The sequence below is a fragment of the Malaclemys terrapin genome, chromosome 18 (genome assembly GCF_027887155.1).
Source record: "Malaclemys terrapin pileata isolate rMalTer1 chromosome 18, rMalTer1.hap1, whole genome shotgun sequence".
Classification (NCBI taxonomy): domain Eukaryota; kingdom Metazoa; phylum Chordata; order Testudines; family Emydidae; genus Malaclemys; species Malaclemys terrapin.
This window is the reverse complement of record NC_071522.1, coordinates 5,685,690-5,700,803: the sequence shown is the minus strand read 5'-3', so window position 1 is coordinate 5,700,803 and position 15,114 is coordinate 5,685,690. Positions and strand designations below refer to the sequence as shown.

General features: G+C 37.4%; 1 protein-coding gene across 1 annotated transcript in view; it reads right to left on the bottom strand.

Moving 5' to 3' along the window:
- Window positions 1–15,114, bottom strand: part of MED13 (mediator complex subunit 13) — a 76,716-nt gene that overhangs the window by 22,745 nt on the left and 38,857 nt on the right. The window contains exons 6-12 of the mRNA XM_054008078.1: window positions 14,590–14,784; window positions 11,350–11,512; window positions 10,917–11,027; window positions 8,705–9,391; window positions 1,403–1,619; window positions 722–806; window positions 239–360 (exon numbers count right to left, since the gene is read on the bottom strand). Coding sequence (XP_053864053.1) covers window positions 239–360; window positions 722–806; window positions 1,403–1,619; window positions 8,705–9,391; window positions 10,917–11,027; window positions 11,350–11,512; window positions 14,590–14,784 — 1,580 coding nt within the window. The remainder of the gene's footprint in view (window positions 1–238; window positions 361–721; window positions 807–1,402; window positions 1,620–8,704; window positions 9,392–10,916; window positions 11,028–11,349; window positions 11,513–14,589; window positions 14,785–15,114) is intronic.

The following is a 15,114-nucleotide window of genomic DNA, read 5'->3' as shown; positions in this document are numbered from 1 at the left end:
ATAAGGATGCAAAAGTGAAAATGTCAGTCAAAAGTCTTATTATATATTATACTATTATATAATAGACTTATTAGATTAGCAAAAGTCTATACATTATATACCAGTCAGTCACCAGGGAAAAGTGTATTTTAAAAGTACACTCATAAAAAAAAAAAAAAAAATCTTTTTCTCCGCCACAAATGTACAAGTCTGAACAATTTTTATCTAGCAGCTGCTTTTACTTTTGCAAACCACTTACTGTTAGTTCATCTTCATCAGAGTTGAAGAGATTGTCAAGGTCAGTATAAGAGACTACCAGGTCTGTTTCATGAAACAGGCTAGTTGATGCAGTGCGAGCGTGAGCAGCAATACGTTGTGCATCTATAAAGAATATGAACATTTATGCTCACCTTAGCATTGTAGATACTATACATTAATTTAAATTGGGTATTTCTCTTTAAATATTATTCAACTGGAGAAACCCAGATGCTATCAGCTCTTACTAAACTAGCATATGCATAAGTGAGGCTCCTTCACTTTTTACTAACTTATTTTAAAATTTTATATCCAACATATTTTTGCAAGGTTCAATACTGAAAGTTACCTTCCTAAGTAGCTTCTGAATTCTGAAAAGATAAATACACTTTGAAAGTTGCATGAGATGTTACTAAAAACTGCTTTGAATTCTGTTATCCATTCCGTAAGTCATTAATATATTGCATTTTGAAGCAAACGTATTTACCTTGCTTGACAGAAGGACTAAACAGTGACATAGCATCTTCTCCTTCATGGGATAAAACTGTAACATTAGAGGTCCCATCGTCAGCCTGCAAAAAGCAGCACAGGTGATGTATGGAGGAGGAGGAGGAGTTGTTTTTAAACACAAACAACCACCACCACCACCTATATTACTGTATGTTTCTCGAAACAAAAGCTCTCTGTTGTAAATATCAAAAACAAAACAATAATCCTTACATGGCACGGATATGTAAACTTGTTAAAACTTCCTAAATAGTTCTTTTTAAATCTACTGCAGATAAAGTATTGAAAATATTATAAAAAGTACCAATACTATATAATATAGTTCTATCTATCTAATACCAAAAGACACAGGACAGATATCAATCCAGTTAATGAACTCTTACAGTATTAAGATGTGTTCAGGTAAATAAGCAGTCCTAAAAGCCATTCAAGCTTTACCTCAAAAAGCAAAAAACTTACAAATCAGGGTTTTTTCTGTACTGTGTACTTTTACTGATCATTTCTGCTTGAATGCAAGCATTTTTAATTATAAAGGATTTGCTAGAGAAAAATTATATACCACCACCTATGCTCAGCATAGTTTCAGTACCATTTCATTATTAAAATTAAAGCAATTTGTTTTCATCCAATTATTGATTTATGCCATCATTCCTTTACTCACCTTGTGTTTTCTCCCAGCTTCTCTTTCACTGTTTTGCCTATCCTTTTTGTTATCAGGAAAAAGGAATTCCACATCACCATCAACAAATGCATAAGGATCAATTTCAGGTTCTTGGTCAGCTTCAGACACTACTGCTACTAGGTATTGGTTTTTACTCTGATATTGCTGCACCAGTTCATCGGAAACCTTTAAAGGCTTCCTACACTGCACCATTAATCTGCACAGAAGAAAAATACAATTACAAAGCTGTATCAACCATCTATTGCCTAGGTTAAAGTATGAAATATCATCTGCTTTTACACAATTCTAAAGAACTTTTTAGCTAACATGGATTCTCTTAAAAGTTTCCTGGGAGAAGGGTTAAGCAATCACTTGCACAACTTAAAGTCTCTTTATGAGCAGGTCATACATAGTACTGCAGCCAGTGTAATTTCTTCATTGTCCTTTCCAGAAACCTTAACCCAGACAAAAATGAGAGATGGTTCAAAGTCTCACAGCAGGATTAAATGTTTGCCATTTCTTGAACAAGTACAAAATTACCAAACCAACTACAGTAGCGTGTGCTGAACTGCAGTCTACTAACAAAGACCAAGATGAAATTATCAGAGTAATTCACTAAATTGGTTTAGCAAAACTGTATGTTTTTATTAGAGTCTAAAGTTCCTGAGCACTTCACTCAAATCACACAGAATTGGGAATTTAACCTCTCTTCGGGACATGGGTGGATCTGAAGAGTAACACATGCAATTACCGTATGCAAACAGTCACAGCTGGCTAGTCTTTGCTTGTTTTATGAAGACATTTGGGTATTCAAAAAAGTGAAGACTCTTACAGCATGCATGTGCCACTGGGTTATTAATTTAAATAATAATGGAGCTTACAAAGCACGTAGAGAACACATCTAAATTTGTGATAGGAGTAGCTCAGGAAACATTAAAATGTTCGGTTTCAGAACATTTATTAAAATGTTCAACATTCTATTGCGTTTATACACAGTAGTGACATTATCAGCAATTTTTTTGCTGGCAAAACAAACAGTTAAACCTATGAAATTCATATTCCTGAAGACAGAGAGTAAATAATCCTAACCTCGGAAATTGAAATTCATGAGCACAGAAAACTTCTATCTTGAACTTAAGAAAAAAAGGTAGAAAAAGTAGGAAACAAACAAATCTATGGTATGGTTATATACCCATTCCCTTCTTTGCACTGTCTGCCCCAAAACAGGTGACAAACTTAATCTGGCAACCTTTGACCAAAGACGGGAGAGGATGTGAGCAAAATACAACCTTCAAAACGGCAGGAAAGTACCAATAACCTCAGTACCAATGTAGCTATATTACATCTGCGCCAAACTCCGATACCTTTTCTGCTTGAAAGTTGTTTCTTCTCCAAAACTCAATATAATGGCCAGTGAGAAAAGTGGATGCATCTTCAACAACAGGTTTGCATAAACCTCTATTATGTCCCAGATGCACGAAGATCACGGAGATATGCCTTGTTGCCGAATTCATGCATGCCATAAGCTCAAATGGTACATGAGCTGACAAGGATATTCATGGTATATAAAGTTTCAGAGCAAAATCACAGCCCCGTCTGTAAAAATCTTCAATGGACTTCTATTCTTCCTATTTTTCAGCCAATGCTGTCACATAAGAGAAGCCAAAGAGACCCCACAACTACCATTGCTTGTTTTGATAGCCTAGGTTAAGAGTAATTGGAGTGTGGAATAGAATAAATTTGTGAGACACCACAAAGAGGCCTACAGAAATGAGTAGAGGATAGCACAAGCCATTTCAGGAATTACATCTATTTAAGGGAGGCACTACCTCAACCTCTGTACCTGAGAAGACACACTGATATTCTCAGGCTTCCCTCAGCACCTTAAACATCTTCTCAGCATAAGACAAACAGTAGATTGGATGCAAAAGCATAACTTAACAATTTTGTTTCAGTCAAGACCACTTGAAATAGAGCGCACTCCAACCTGACTCTCAATCCCATAACCCTGGCATTATTTAGAATACTTCTGTGCAGCATCTTACAGCTAACAGGGACTTCAACCCATCCTTCTCAGGCAACGATGATATGCTTGATCAGATCTTGTATCTCCAGGATTATCCCCAGGCAGGCAATGAACTTGCTGTGATTGTGCGTCAGACAGCTGGCATTTACAATTGGAGCAACCTTGATACAGCTGGAGTGCTTTTCCCTTTTCCAACATCCTATATAAACTAATACAACAAAAAGACTTGGAAAACTAACTCGTTAGAAACAAGCAATTTGAGTAACAAGACAAACAGCTAGAAGAAAGATTTTAAGTATTTGCTTTCTTTTTTAATTATCCAGAGGGGGGGAAAAATATAATAGCAAACTATTCTGGAATAATTATAGTCAATAAATTGTTAAACTAAACTAGAGGCTATAAAAAAGGAAAGATCAAACTTCTTACTCTGACAAGAGTAAACCTTGTATCAGAATATATATTTCTTTACTGTCTGGAAGGGTGGAAGAAACTGACAATTGAATGCTGTAACACTACACACACTACATCTTGAAATAATTACCAGACCCTGCTAGCTGGAAAACTAAAACAATCAGCCAAAGGCCAATATATAAGATAGAGAGAAGAAAAGCTCGAGTACCTCTGCTGCTGCTCTCAGCGTTCCAAAACAGCAAGAGAGAAATAGTTATGATAGTTGTCAGTTTGACTATTACACAAAGGGTTGTGAATGGCCAGTGAAACTGACAGTCAGTTTCACTCTGCTGCTGTGGTAGAAAGCTATAAGCAGCAGACTTAAACTGACTACAGTAACTCCTCACTTAAAGTTGTCCCAGTTAATGTTTCGTTATTACGTTGCTGATCAATTAGGGAACATGCTCGTTTAAAGTTGTGTAATGCTCCCTTCTAATGTCGTTTCGCAGCCGCCTGCTTTGTCTACTGCTTGCAGGAAGAGCAGCCCATTGCAGCTAGCTGCTGGGGGCTTGGAACCAGGGTGGACCGGCAGCCCCCTAACAGCTCCCTGCTCCCCTAAGTTCCCTGTGCAGCAGCTACCTGCAGTTCAGCTGTGTCCCTCCCCCAACTGCCATGTGCTGCTCCCCGAGACTCCTGCTTGCTGTGCCAGGAAGGAAGAGGGGGGCTAATGTCAGGGTGTCCCCCTGCCCCCTGCTCCTGCACCCCACTTACCCCATCTTCCATAGAGCAGGGCTCAGGACAGAGGGAACTTGTAGCAGCTGCAGTCTCAGCAAGCTGATATAATTAACAAGGCAGTGTACTTAAGGGAAATGTGCATATCTCCCTCCATTCCTGCTGCCTTGCAGAGTGAGAGAGTTAACCCTTGAGGGCTCAGCCAATTGCTAGTTCATCATTTAGCAGTAAGGGAAATATCCCACCCTCTGACTCCTCCACCTCAACCAAGCTTCACAATCATCATCACTGTGTACCGGTATTAAATTGTTAGTTTAAAACTTATACTGCGGGTGTATAAACACAGAGTATAAGTTTTGTGTATGTGTATTATATATATTATACACACACACACACACACACACACACACACACACACTCATTTACGTTAATTCTTATGGGGAAATTGGATTCGCTTAACATCATTTTGCTTAAAGTCACACACATTTTTCAGGAACATAACTACAACATTAAGTGAGGAGTTACTGTATTTACAATCTCAGCAAAGAACACTGCAATTGTTCGCATGCAGTTCACATTTGGAAGGTTCTCTTTTCAACTATATGGGCTATAATTTGAAAAAATATATATACATAAATAAAAGCTTAAATTTTGCTGACATGGATGGATCAGGCACCTTCTTTCACCAGGAGAAGCTTCCTACAAAGTGGTGAATATGTTTTCAAGGTGTGGTGTGGTGTGTATATAAAAATAAAACTTGTAGTTTACGGCTGCTGCCTTGACAGAGTACAACAATTAGAATAAAAAAAAAGTTTCAAGAAGATTAGTTTAAGTCCTTTTGATGGTTTATTTCCTGGTAATACTTCCTTTTGTACGTTCCAATACCTACCCTTTTTTAGGAATCCAAAGACAAAATGCTTGAATGATTGCACATCAAGAAATTGGTACATTTCTATCAAGTTAACACTTCACATAGTAGTAAACATTGGAAGAATATGGTTTATACTGGAAATAATACACAATCAATAGGGCTGTTCCTCAAACACATTTCTCTACTGTGAAAGTCATCGATACTTTCTAGAGTCAGTTTTTGCTGCTACATAAAAACTTGTAGCTACTGAGTTTACAGGAAGAAAACATTTCTCTTTCTGCAGCATTCTTATACCAATCTAGGAGTGTTTCTGAAAGAAGCAGGTCCACAAAAGAAAAACTGGCATAAGAGTATGTAAATATATCCAGAGGACTAGTTTAATATATAAAGAGCAGAGATGCTATTACTTTGATTCAATCAAATTAACTTTAAAACTAAAAGCTATTGCCTCTAACTCATTCCATAATTTATCAAAACTATGAAGATCTTTAAAGGGGGGGGGCGCGCACAGAAGAAAGGTTTCTCTTTTGGCTGATGAAGTGAGCTGCAGAGAGACTCAAATTAACATTTTGGGCAAAATGATAAAATCTCACTGCAGCTAAACTTCTAAACCAATTTATATAATCTGAAAGAATCTGAACCCTTTTATCCATTTGGAACTGAACACAGTGTTTCTTTAAAAACCCACACAGCTCAAGCTTTCTTACAGTGCTAAAATACTACAAGGAGGTAACTTATGGTGGCTTGAGGATCATTTTCTACAGAGGGCTGAAAAACCAGTTTCCAAAAGAAACCTAGACTGAGTCTTATCCAAATAAGTTTGTCTGCCCTGAAGAAAGATTATTTAAAAGTAAGCATTTCCGCGAGATTTGAGAGCTATTAGCACCAACAACAGACATCTCAATAGTTAGCTTTCTTTGACTGATAACCTCAATCTCTTTATTAAGGCACTTCTGCAAGACACAAAAGAAGTGTCACATTGAATATAAAGCACTGATTGGAGCACTGCAACAGTGATAACTGAACAGTCCCTTGACCTCAACAACCAGGCCAACAAGCAGATTCCAGATATTTTACAGTAGTTGCGACCCCTCTTAAAAACTGATGTCTTCCAGGCAGCATGACTGACGACTCCTCTGCTCCCAGTAATAATACCTAGTATGTACTTCCTAAAGGTCACTCAAATCAATTGCTTTTTCTCACCACAGCTTCTGAAACACTTGAAACAAAAAGGTAGAACCTTCGTATAGTCTGAGTTTAACAGAATGAGTCCAATCATCATTATCTTCTATGAACCTAAAGAGGTCTTTATTTTATACATAAAAAAAGACTCAATATGAGGGGGGAGGGAGGAAAGCAGTCTCTGACTCACACTTTTTCTTTGAAAATGGAATCAAATGTCCTCAGACAAAAATTCCCAGTTTCCAAAGACTGTACATACTAAGCAAGTCTGATCTGAAGCAGAGCTGATCTGCCAAGCTGAACTGCCATTAAAATCTTTCAGATATTTCCCTGTCCAGTACAAGAGTTTCCATTGCTGGCTTCTTGCTCTAGATCCTTTCAACGTGTAATACGGGCTAATGCAGCTATGTTGCTACCTGAGACTAATATTTTTAGCCCCCCAAAAAATCTTCTAGCATTTTAGATAAAACACTAGTTTAAGGTTAAGGTAGCAGCACGGAGCAAAAGCTTTATTCAGCATGGTCCTCTGACCGAGTCTTTCTAATTATACGAACAGTGGTACCAGCCTGGATCTCCACCTAGAAAAGGACCATCAAAGCAGTCCTACTTGCAATATAACTGACTAGAATTCTAGCTTACAGACAGATCCAACTATCAAGGACATGTTTTCCTCTTCTGTGCCAGGTTCTTCTGATCACAGGGGAAGAGGCAGAAGAACACAGAAGGGTAGCCCACTATGAAAAAAGAGCCAACGCTAGAACACAGGCTGGGGTTGCTCTGAAAATGTTCCTGCAGACATTTATATTGAAAAAATTTGAGCTTTTCAAAGAGTCAAACAAGAGGGAGAATTAAACAGGTATTCAAAGGAACATACATTACCGCATATAAAAGCTAGTCAGACATATGGACAAACATATACCGTTTCTATGTATTCATCTATTAAAACTGGAACTACAAGCACCTTCCCACACCAACAGGATTCTCTGGGTCTGAGACCTTCTACAATGCATATGGTGGAAGTGGGGGCGGAGGAGGGTGTGTGTGAATGGGACTTACAGAGGACCTGAATCAGAGACTTGAAGAAACCATGACCAAGGGACAGAACTCTTATCCTGTGTTCACTTAGAAGCAGCAGATGCCTTTCTGTCTAACAGCCTAACTTTTACTAATGTGCCTTCAAGTGGCCTGGATCACATGCAGCTAAATTCAGCAATGTGAAAAATAATCAATCCAGTTTTAAAGGAGAATTTGACCAAATAGGAAAGTCAAGTTTCAGTTCAGCCTCTTAAATCATGAAATATTAATTAAGATTTGAAAGTTGTAGAAAACTCAAGTCTGACAGAGAGATACCAATCCTTCTTCTGGACAACTAGGGATCTATTTTGTGTCCACTGGGTGGGAAGGGGTAAATACACTTTACAGTCCCAAACAGGCACAAGTCAACTGCAGAAGAGAGATTAATGATGGAAACATGAACAGTACCCCTTGACTGTGCTCTTCAATTCCTCCTAATTTAAGCTGTGAATTAGCAAGGTCCTTACCCATGTGCCTAACTTTATACAAGCAAGTAGTTGTATTAAAGTCAATAGGACTACTCACACTCCTATGTTTAAAATTAGCTGTGACTTTAAGGCCATTATATTTTGGGCCCCAGGTCAGACGACAAACTTACAGTACCAATTCTGTTTCATGACATATTTCCACATGGTAAAAAACTCTTGATTTGATAACAAATGAACACCAAGCTTTCATTTTGGAGATTCAGCTCTGTGATTAAGAATCTCATAAATTATTACAATGCACTTTTAATGGTTTTTCTCTAAGGACATCAACATTTTCCAAACTCAAACAAATGAATGCTGTGTCTATTGCATGACTGGAGTTCTAAAGGGTTACTGTGAAACTCAAATGTCCTTTCATAAAAATCATTGACATTTTGAATGAGATTGCAGTTCAAATACCACATACTGTATTAAAGAAATGACATACTATTCTGGTTTATAAAAAAAAAAAAAAAAAAAAAAAAAAAAAAAAAAAAGACTCAGTTTGGCAATTTTATAGTGAGTTACATTATTGAGTGCTTTAAAAAAAAAATACCTACTCTGTAACTGATGTTATGTTGTCCTGTCCAGTTGGTCCTACTGGATCATCTCTGAATTTATCACTTGGAAGTTGTGGTGGTAAGAATTCCACATCCTTTTTCTTTGGAACTTTGTAAAACTTCCAAGTGGTGTTAGCATCATCTTCCTCCAAATTCATTGCTGTACCAACATACATTGTAGGTTCTATAACTTCTGGGAATTGAGGTGGGAAAGGCTGAGACAAGGGGTCTATCCTGTCTTCCATTGTTTTTGTGGGAACCAAGGGATCTGGTGTTGGCATCTGATAGAAATGCTGGCTCTGAGGAGTAGAAGGAGTTTTAGTTACCCCTTCATCAACTACATCACATGGGTGAGGACTAAGTGGTGGTGGTTGAGGTGAATTTGCCATTTCATTGCCATGCATCTGAGGAGTCTTTGCTACATCATTATTAGTTCTGATATTTGAAAATCTCACTTGACTGTCTGGTGCTGTGATCACAAGCCTCTGACTTGCTGAATCTGCCTCCATGGCAACATCGTCACTAATAGATGCACGATGGTGAAAAGGAGTCAAAGGGCGTTTTTGTGGCTTATCCCCCTTCTCTGGCTTCTCATTTGTCTTGTGCTTCGGAGCTGCTTGTTGTTGTTGGCCTACAGGTGGTGCCTGCCCCTGCTGACCCGAACTTCTTGGTTTAAGATTTTTGTGCCTGGAAAACAAATGGAGAATAATATTTCAGTGAATCCCTGAAGTATATCTACACTAGTATTTCATTTTATATGAACTAGATTTTTCTTTAAAAATAAATACATCAATTAGAATTTTTCAAAGTATTCTAGAACAGTGCTTTTCAAAGCTGGTCCGCCGCTTGTTCAGGGAAAGCCCCTGGCAGTCTGGACCGGTTTGTTTACCGGCCGCGTCCGCAGGTTCGACAGATCACGGCTCCCACTGGCCACGGTTCGCCGCTCCAGGCCCAGGGGGGCTGCGGGAAGCGGGGCAGGCCGCGGGATGTGCTGGCCTCCATTCCCGCAGCCTCCCTTGGCCTGAAGCAGTGAACCACGGCCAGTGGGAGCCGTGATCTGTCGAACCTGCGGACGCGGCCGGTAAACAAACCGGTCCGGACTGCCAGGGGCTTTCCCTGAACAAGCGGCGGACCAGCTTTGAAAAGCACTGTTCTAGAAGGTATTAAATAGTGAAGCAGGAAAAATATGGTTGCCTAGTTTTGAGAGAGAGACAAGTTGGGTGAGGTAATATCTTTTATTGGACCAACTTCTGTTGGTGAAAGACAAGGCTTGTGAACCACACACACACACACACACACACTCACTCTTCTTCAGGTCTGGAACATACAATTATGAAAACCCAAGTAATCCACTTTTAATTCACACTTTTAGTTAATTCAGATTAACTTTCCTTTGTGCCTGTGCAGATAAGCTCTTAAATTCAATCATTAACATCACAGCCACATAACATTTGATATTCTATGTGGTGTAACAACAACAAAAAGTCCAAAAAGCCCCAACCTCGGCTACCACTGGGATTAACGGTACTTCAATTAAATTTGAAAACACAACTGTTAGTGTGTTCTCGGAAACCTTTTTCCCCACACTTTTCAAAAGCAAAAAACTAGAATAGAAATCTGGAAATTAGAACAAAGTTTTTCCAGTGGTCTCTAGTTATTGTGGGCCGTTCACTGGAAGCAAGTACTGCGTAATGCTGTTAATCGGCCGTAACAGGGGTTTCAAATCCACCCACCTTTCTAGAGAATGCAGATACTGCCCCACCAAAGGGAAAAGTATTTCCTTCCCAAATCCTCAAGGCCCCACACCAGCTCTCTTTCTGGCTTCTTCCTCCTATGCCTGCCAACACCACATTGCACTAGCCAAAGAATCCTAAAGATTATGAATCTATATTGCCTCTATAGTCCCAGGCCTTACGTGCCCTCAGAACGCCACACCTGAATTCAGAAATCCACATTTAGCTGCCATTAGATCACTGTGCTGATCCATGCAAACAAAGAAAAATCCACTTGTTAATCTAATTGTAGGTATGAGCCCTTCACCAAGAGTCTATAATGGAGTTCAGGACTCAGGATACACAACCTAATAATTTATCATGTAGATCCCCCCACAGTACAAACAGTTATGGTTTAGTATTCCCAAGTCTGTCATTAAAACCATTCCTGCATACTTCACTTTGTCTACATTATTGGACACATCTACTGGGTACTGTACCTTGAGCAATTGCAATTTGTCCTCTGTGTGGCTTCAACAAAATCCCAGGATGCTACTTTGTCAGCTGTCTCTTCAACACATAAGCCATTTGATGTAGCAGAATACTTTCTCCTAGGATTCAATATTGGCGAGTTATTGTTAACTAGAATGTATGTGATCTCTTAGTTTTTACCCTCTGCTAAATGTTAATAGAGCACAAGAGTCAGGAAAGATAACAAACATTATACTGAAGAAATAAGTAATGTGAACTAGCATTCGCAGTAAGTTACTTTAAAGTGTTTCAAAAGTAACACACACTTTGCTGATTAACAGGCTTTAGCGGCCTTGCTTCAAACCATTTTGTGCAGCAAGAAGCTGTACAATATTTATATACAATTAAGGCATACTATTTAATATACAGCTTTAACTTTCACTTTCAGAAAGGAGTACATACTTGTTCTGTGCTCTGTTCATATTGCATTCTTGCCAAACTCGATCCACCACCTGATTGGCTAGTTTTCTAGGGATTTTGCCACCATGGTGACTAGTACTGTCAGAGCTAAATCCATCAGAAACAGAAGAAAATTTCACCCACTTCTGGGCTGACTGAGCATCAACTGAAAATGGAAAAGCAGCATAAAAGTTAAAAAATAATAATAATAATTTTTAGCCAACCAGGCAACATGACTATAGAGGTCCATACAACTCAAAAAAACTGTTCCAGCCAATGTGCAAAACAAAACACCATCCTTTGAGGGATGTATTTTGTTACATATTTTAAAATTAGGAACAAAAAAGTGGGGAAAAAAATGTAGGTATACATGGTGTACAGTGAGATAGTGTCAGGTCATACAGAAAAACAGCATACAAATTTAAATTGAAGTGAGTTCCCGTGCCACCTTAAATTTCTTTAGAAGCTACATTGAGTGTTTAATAGACTCTCACTCCTGCAATAGGAACACTATCAAATCTATGCAAGAACAAATATATTTTGCATTCTGTGATCAAATTAAACAATCCCTGCTATTTTCCCTCTTTCATGTGTTACCACAAGTTGAATGACTCTCTCTCCCCACCCCCTAAGAAGGTGTATTACTCTGCAGTCTCTGGTCAATATTTTTCTGCATAAGCCCAATATTAGAAAGAAAGACCCCCTTCTCCTAGAAGAGAATATATCCCTAGGAATACTGCACCTCTTTTCTCAAGGAACAAATTTAAATACACATTTCAAACTAAAGGCAGCACCAACAGGACTTTAAGAAGTATATATATTTAAGAAGCATATATTTGTGTAACTTTGTGTGTACGCTCGCATTTTATATAGAGATAAAAACACCTAAAACCATGTAAATTGTATAAAATAATTCTTAATCCTTCACCATATACAGTTTGATCATGAAAAGTTGATTTACTGTTTGATCCAAAGGCCACTGAAGTCAACAGGAATCTTTACAGTAACTTCAGTGGGTTTTAGATCCATCCCTTAACATGGCCTTCGGCAATTCCTATTGCATTTTGATATTCCCCAATTACCTAATACGTTATTCATTGGGGACACAGATGCATAATTAAGTACAGGTATATACCGTAAGCATTTTGCAGGATGTAAACTCCAAAGGAAGAAGACTTATGCAGAATGGTACAAAGGGCAAATCAGAGGTTTTTTAAAAAAATAAATGAAAATTTAACATATATACATATGACAGACATGACATGCCCCCTTGGTTGAGATATTTAAAACTAGACAAGGCAGCAATACAGTATTATACATATAGACAATTCTAATTGGCAGGAAGAGGGAGTAAATTGATGATCAATCCAACATTATGTAAAATCGCCAATTTGAGTCATGTAGGAAAATTTTATTACAATAATTAATTTTAACGTTATTTCATATTTGTACTTCTTAGTTATTTTCCTACATAATGGTTCATTCTTTTTGGTTGGTATAACCACTACAAAATGTTAATTTGCAAAAAGGAAATTTTTATATATATATATATATATATATATATATATATAGGCTTTACATTAAATTTAGTACTTTTCACTAACCAGGATACACTTATACACATTTAATTTTTAATGTTAGAAAATGGAAAATTATGCCTTCTACACTTACTAAATGATATTTTTACTTGTGATGCGTGTCGTACTGCATTTGGATGAAAAATTGGAATTTAATTAAAAATGCACAAACACACCAATATTTTATTAATTAAATACTTACATATCCAGCACATCTAAGATATCAAAAACTTTATTAATGTGTTGTATTTAAAACTGATTTATTGAAACAAGAATTATTAGTTGGGAGTTAGTAAATTGACTGATTAAGAATCTAGCCCATGACAACCCAAAACAAAGATATTTAGGTACCCAAAGATGCAATAGGATTTTTGAAAGTGCCTAATGCCCACCGGAATCAATGGGAAAGAGACTCAAACTTGTTTAAGGTCTTTTGAAAATCTCACTAGACACCTATCTGCATCTTTAGGCACCTAAATATTTTTGATAATCTGTCCCTATGTGCTTCAAGTTTTTCAAATTAATAGACCTCATCCCCTGGTTTTTATTCACAGATTGGAAGAGGAAAAACAAGCTCTCCAGCTTTCTCGATTCCTCATCCGTTTCTCAATTCTGAATGAATTAGTCCAAAAGAAAATATTCTCTCTGCACCTGCTAGCTAGATTGAAAATAAAAGTAATGAATGCAGAAGCTTTTCTGCACAACAAAAACTCTCAGTACTCACATTTGGAAAAAAGTTAATATCAGCATTTGCACAACCGTAAAAACTGAAAATACAGATGCTTAATGCAGTACATAATAGTGAAATTTATAAAACTTGAGCGGACCTCAAAACCGAAATGTTTTCCTCTAATTCTGTATGCAATTAAAAAAGCAACACTAACTCATTAAAAGATGAAGAGGTTTCATTGGCATAGCATATTTTTTTATTTGTTGTTTCAATTATGTTCATAGTAAATCTAGGCCCTTAATATAGGCTAAAATTAAGTTTGAAATTATGATAAACACCTTTATTTTTAAAAAGAAAAATACAGAACTTTAATTAAAAAAAATCTGTCTTTTTAAAATCATTGATTTTTATCCACCCTGGCTAAGGAGGTATTCAAAAGTCTCAAGGCAGTGACTAGACTTTCATTAGAAGAGCTCCAGTGCTAACACTAAGACTTTCCCGACCCTTGAATTCTGAGATTTTTATCCTGATACAGATTGACAACTGAAAACTACACCTGTGATTGCTCACAGATGAGAAAGTAGGCAGCCTTCTCCAACATTATAAAAATGCTCTGGAATCAGCCTTTAAGCATTGTAAAGAGGCTGGGAGTGTCACCTTTTCACTCCCAAACCAGAGTTTCTGCATAACACTTACAAGTACTGTCCAGCCAAACCAATATCCAGGTTTTAAATTACAACCATTTTGCAAATACCATTCTTGTGCTAAATTAATTTTTTTATAAAAAATTTAAAAAAAGTGTTAATGATAAAAATCTAGAATATTATTACAATTCAAACAGTTTTAGGATTACAGTGACAGTTAAAGGACAACATACTGGAGGTTACCAATCAATTGCATAGAGTGCTCTGAATACTATCTAAACATTCTGAGAGTTTATGTTAAGCAGAAACCTCAAGACAGTTTTCTTTTTGGAAAAGGGAATATTGACTATACCTGTCTGAACTTCCTCCGGGGACGTAGGTGGAGTCAAAGTTACAGAAGACATGACAGGATCCCTTGTGGAAACAGGCACTTGGTGGACACCCAAGCAAGTAGTCGAACAGTGAGAAACCCCCACAGTGCTAGGAGCAGGAACGTCTGTCTGAGGAACTAGAACAAAGCATGCTGGGTAGACCATTCGCACACCAGCTGAAAAAGAAGCATATAGTCATTATATATTCAATTCAGTCATTGAGTACCAGCTACATGACCAAATATGAGATTCTCTCTCTCTCCAGTAGTTTGGTGTTTTGTTTTTTTTTAAATCATATTGCAATATTATCTATTGCCTTATAAATTATATGAGAGAACTAAAGCAAGCCAGAAAACTAGATAACTTGAGGCAATTATGTAGCTCCTTTCACTGTTTCATAAATAATGACTGAATAGCAGTCATTCTGAGAGGTTTGGTTTAATTATGTTAATATATTATAAGTGCTGCAGTACCAGTGACAGTTCTTGTTCAGAGGTATTCTGATA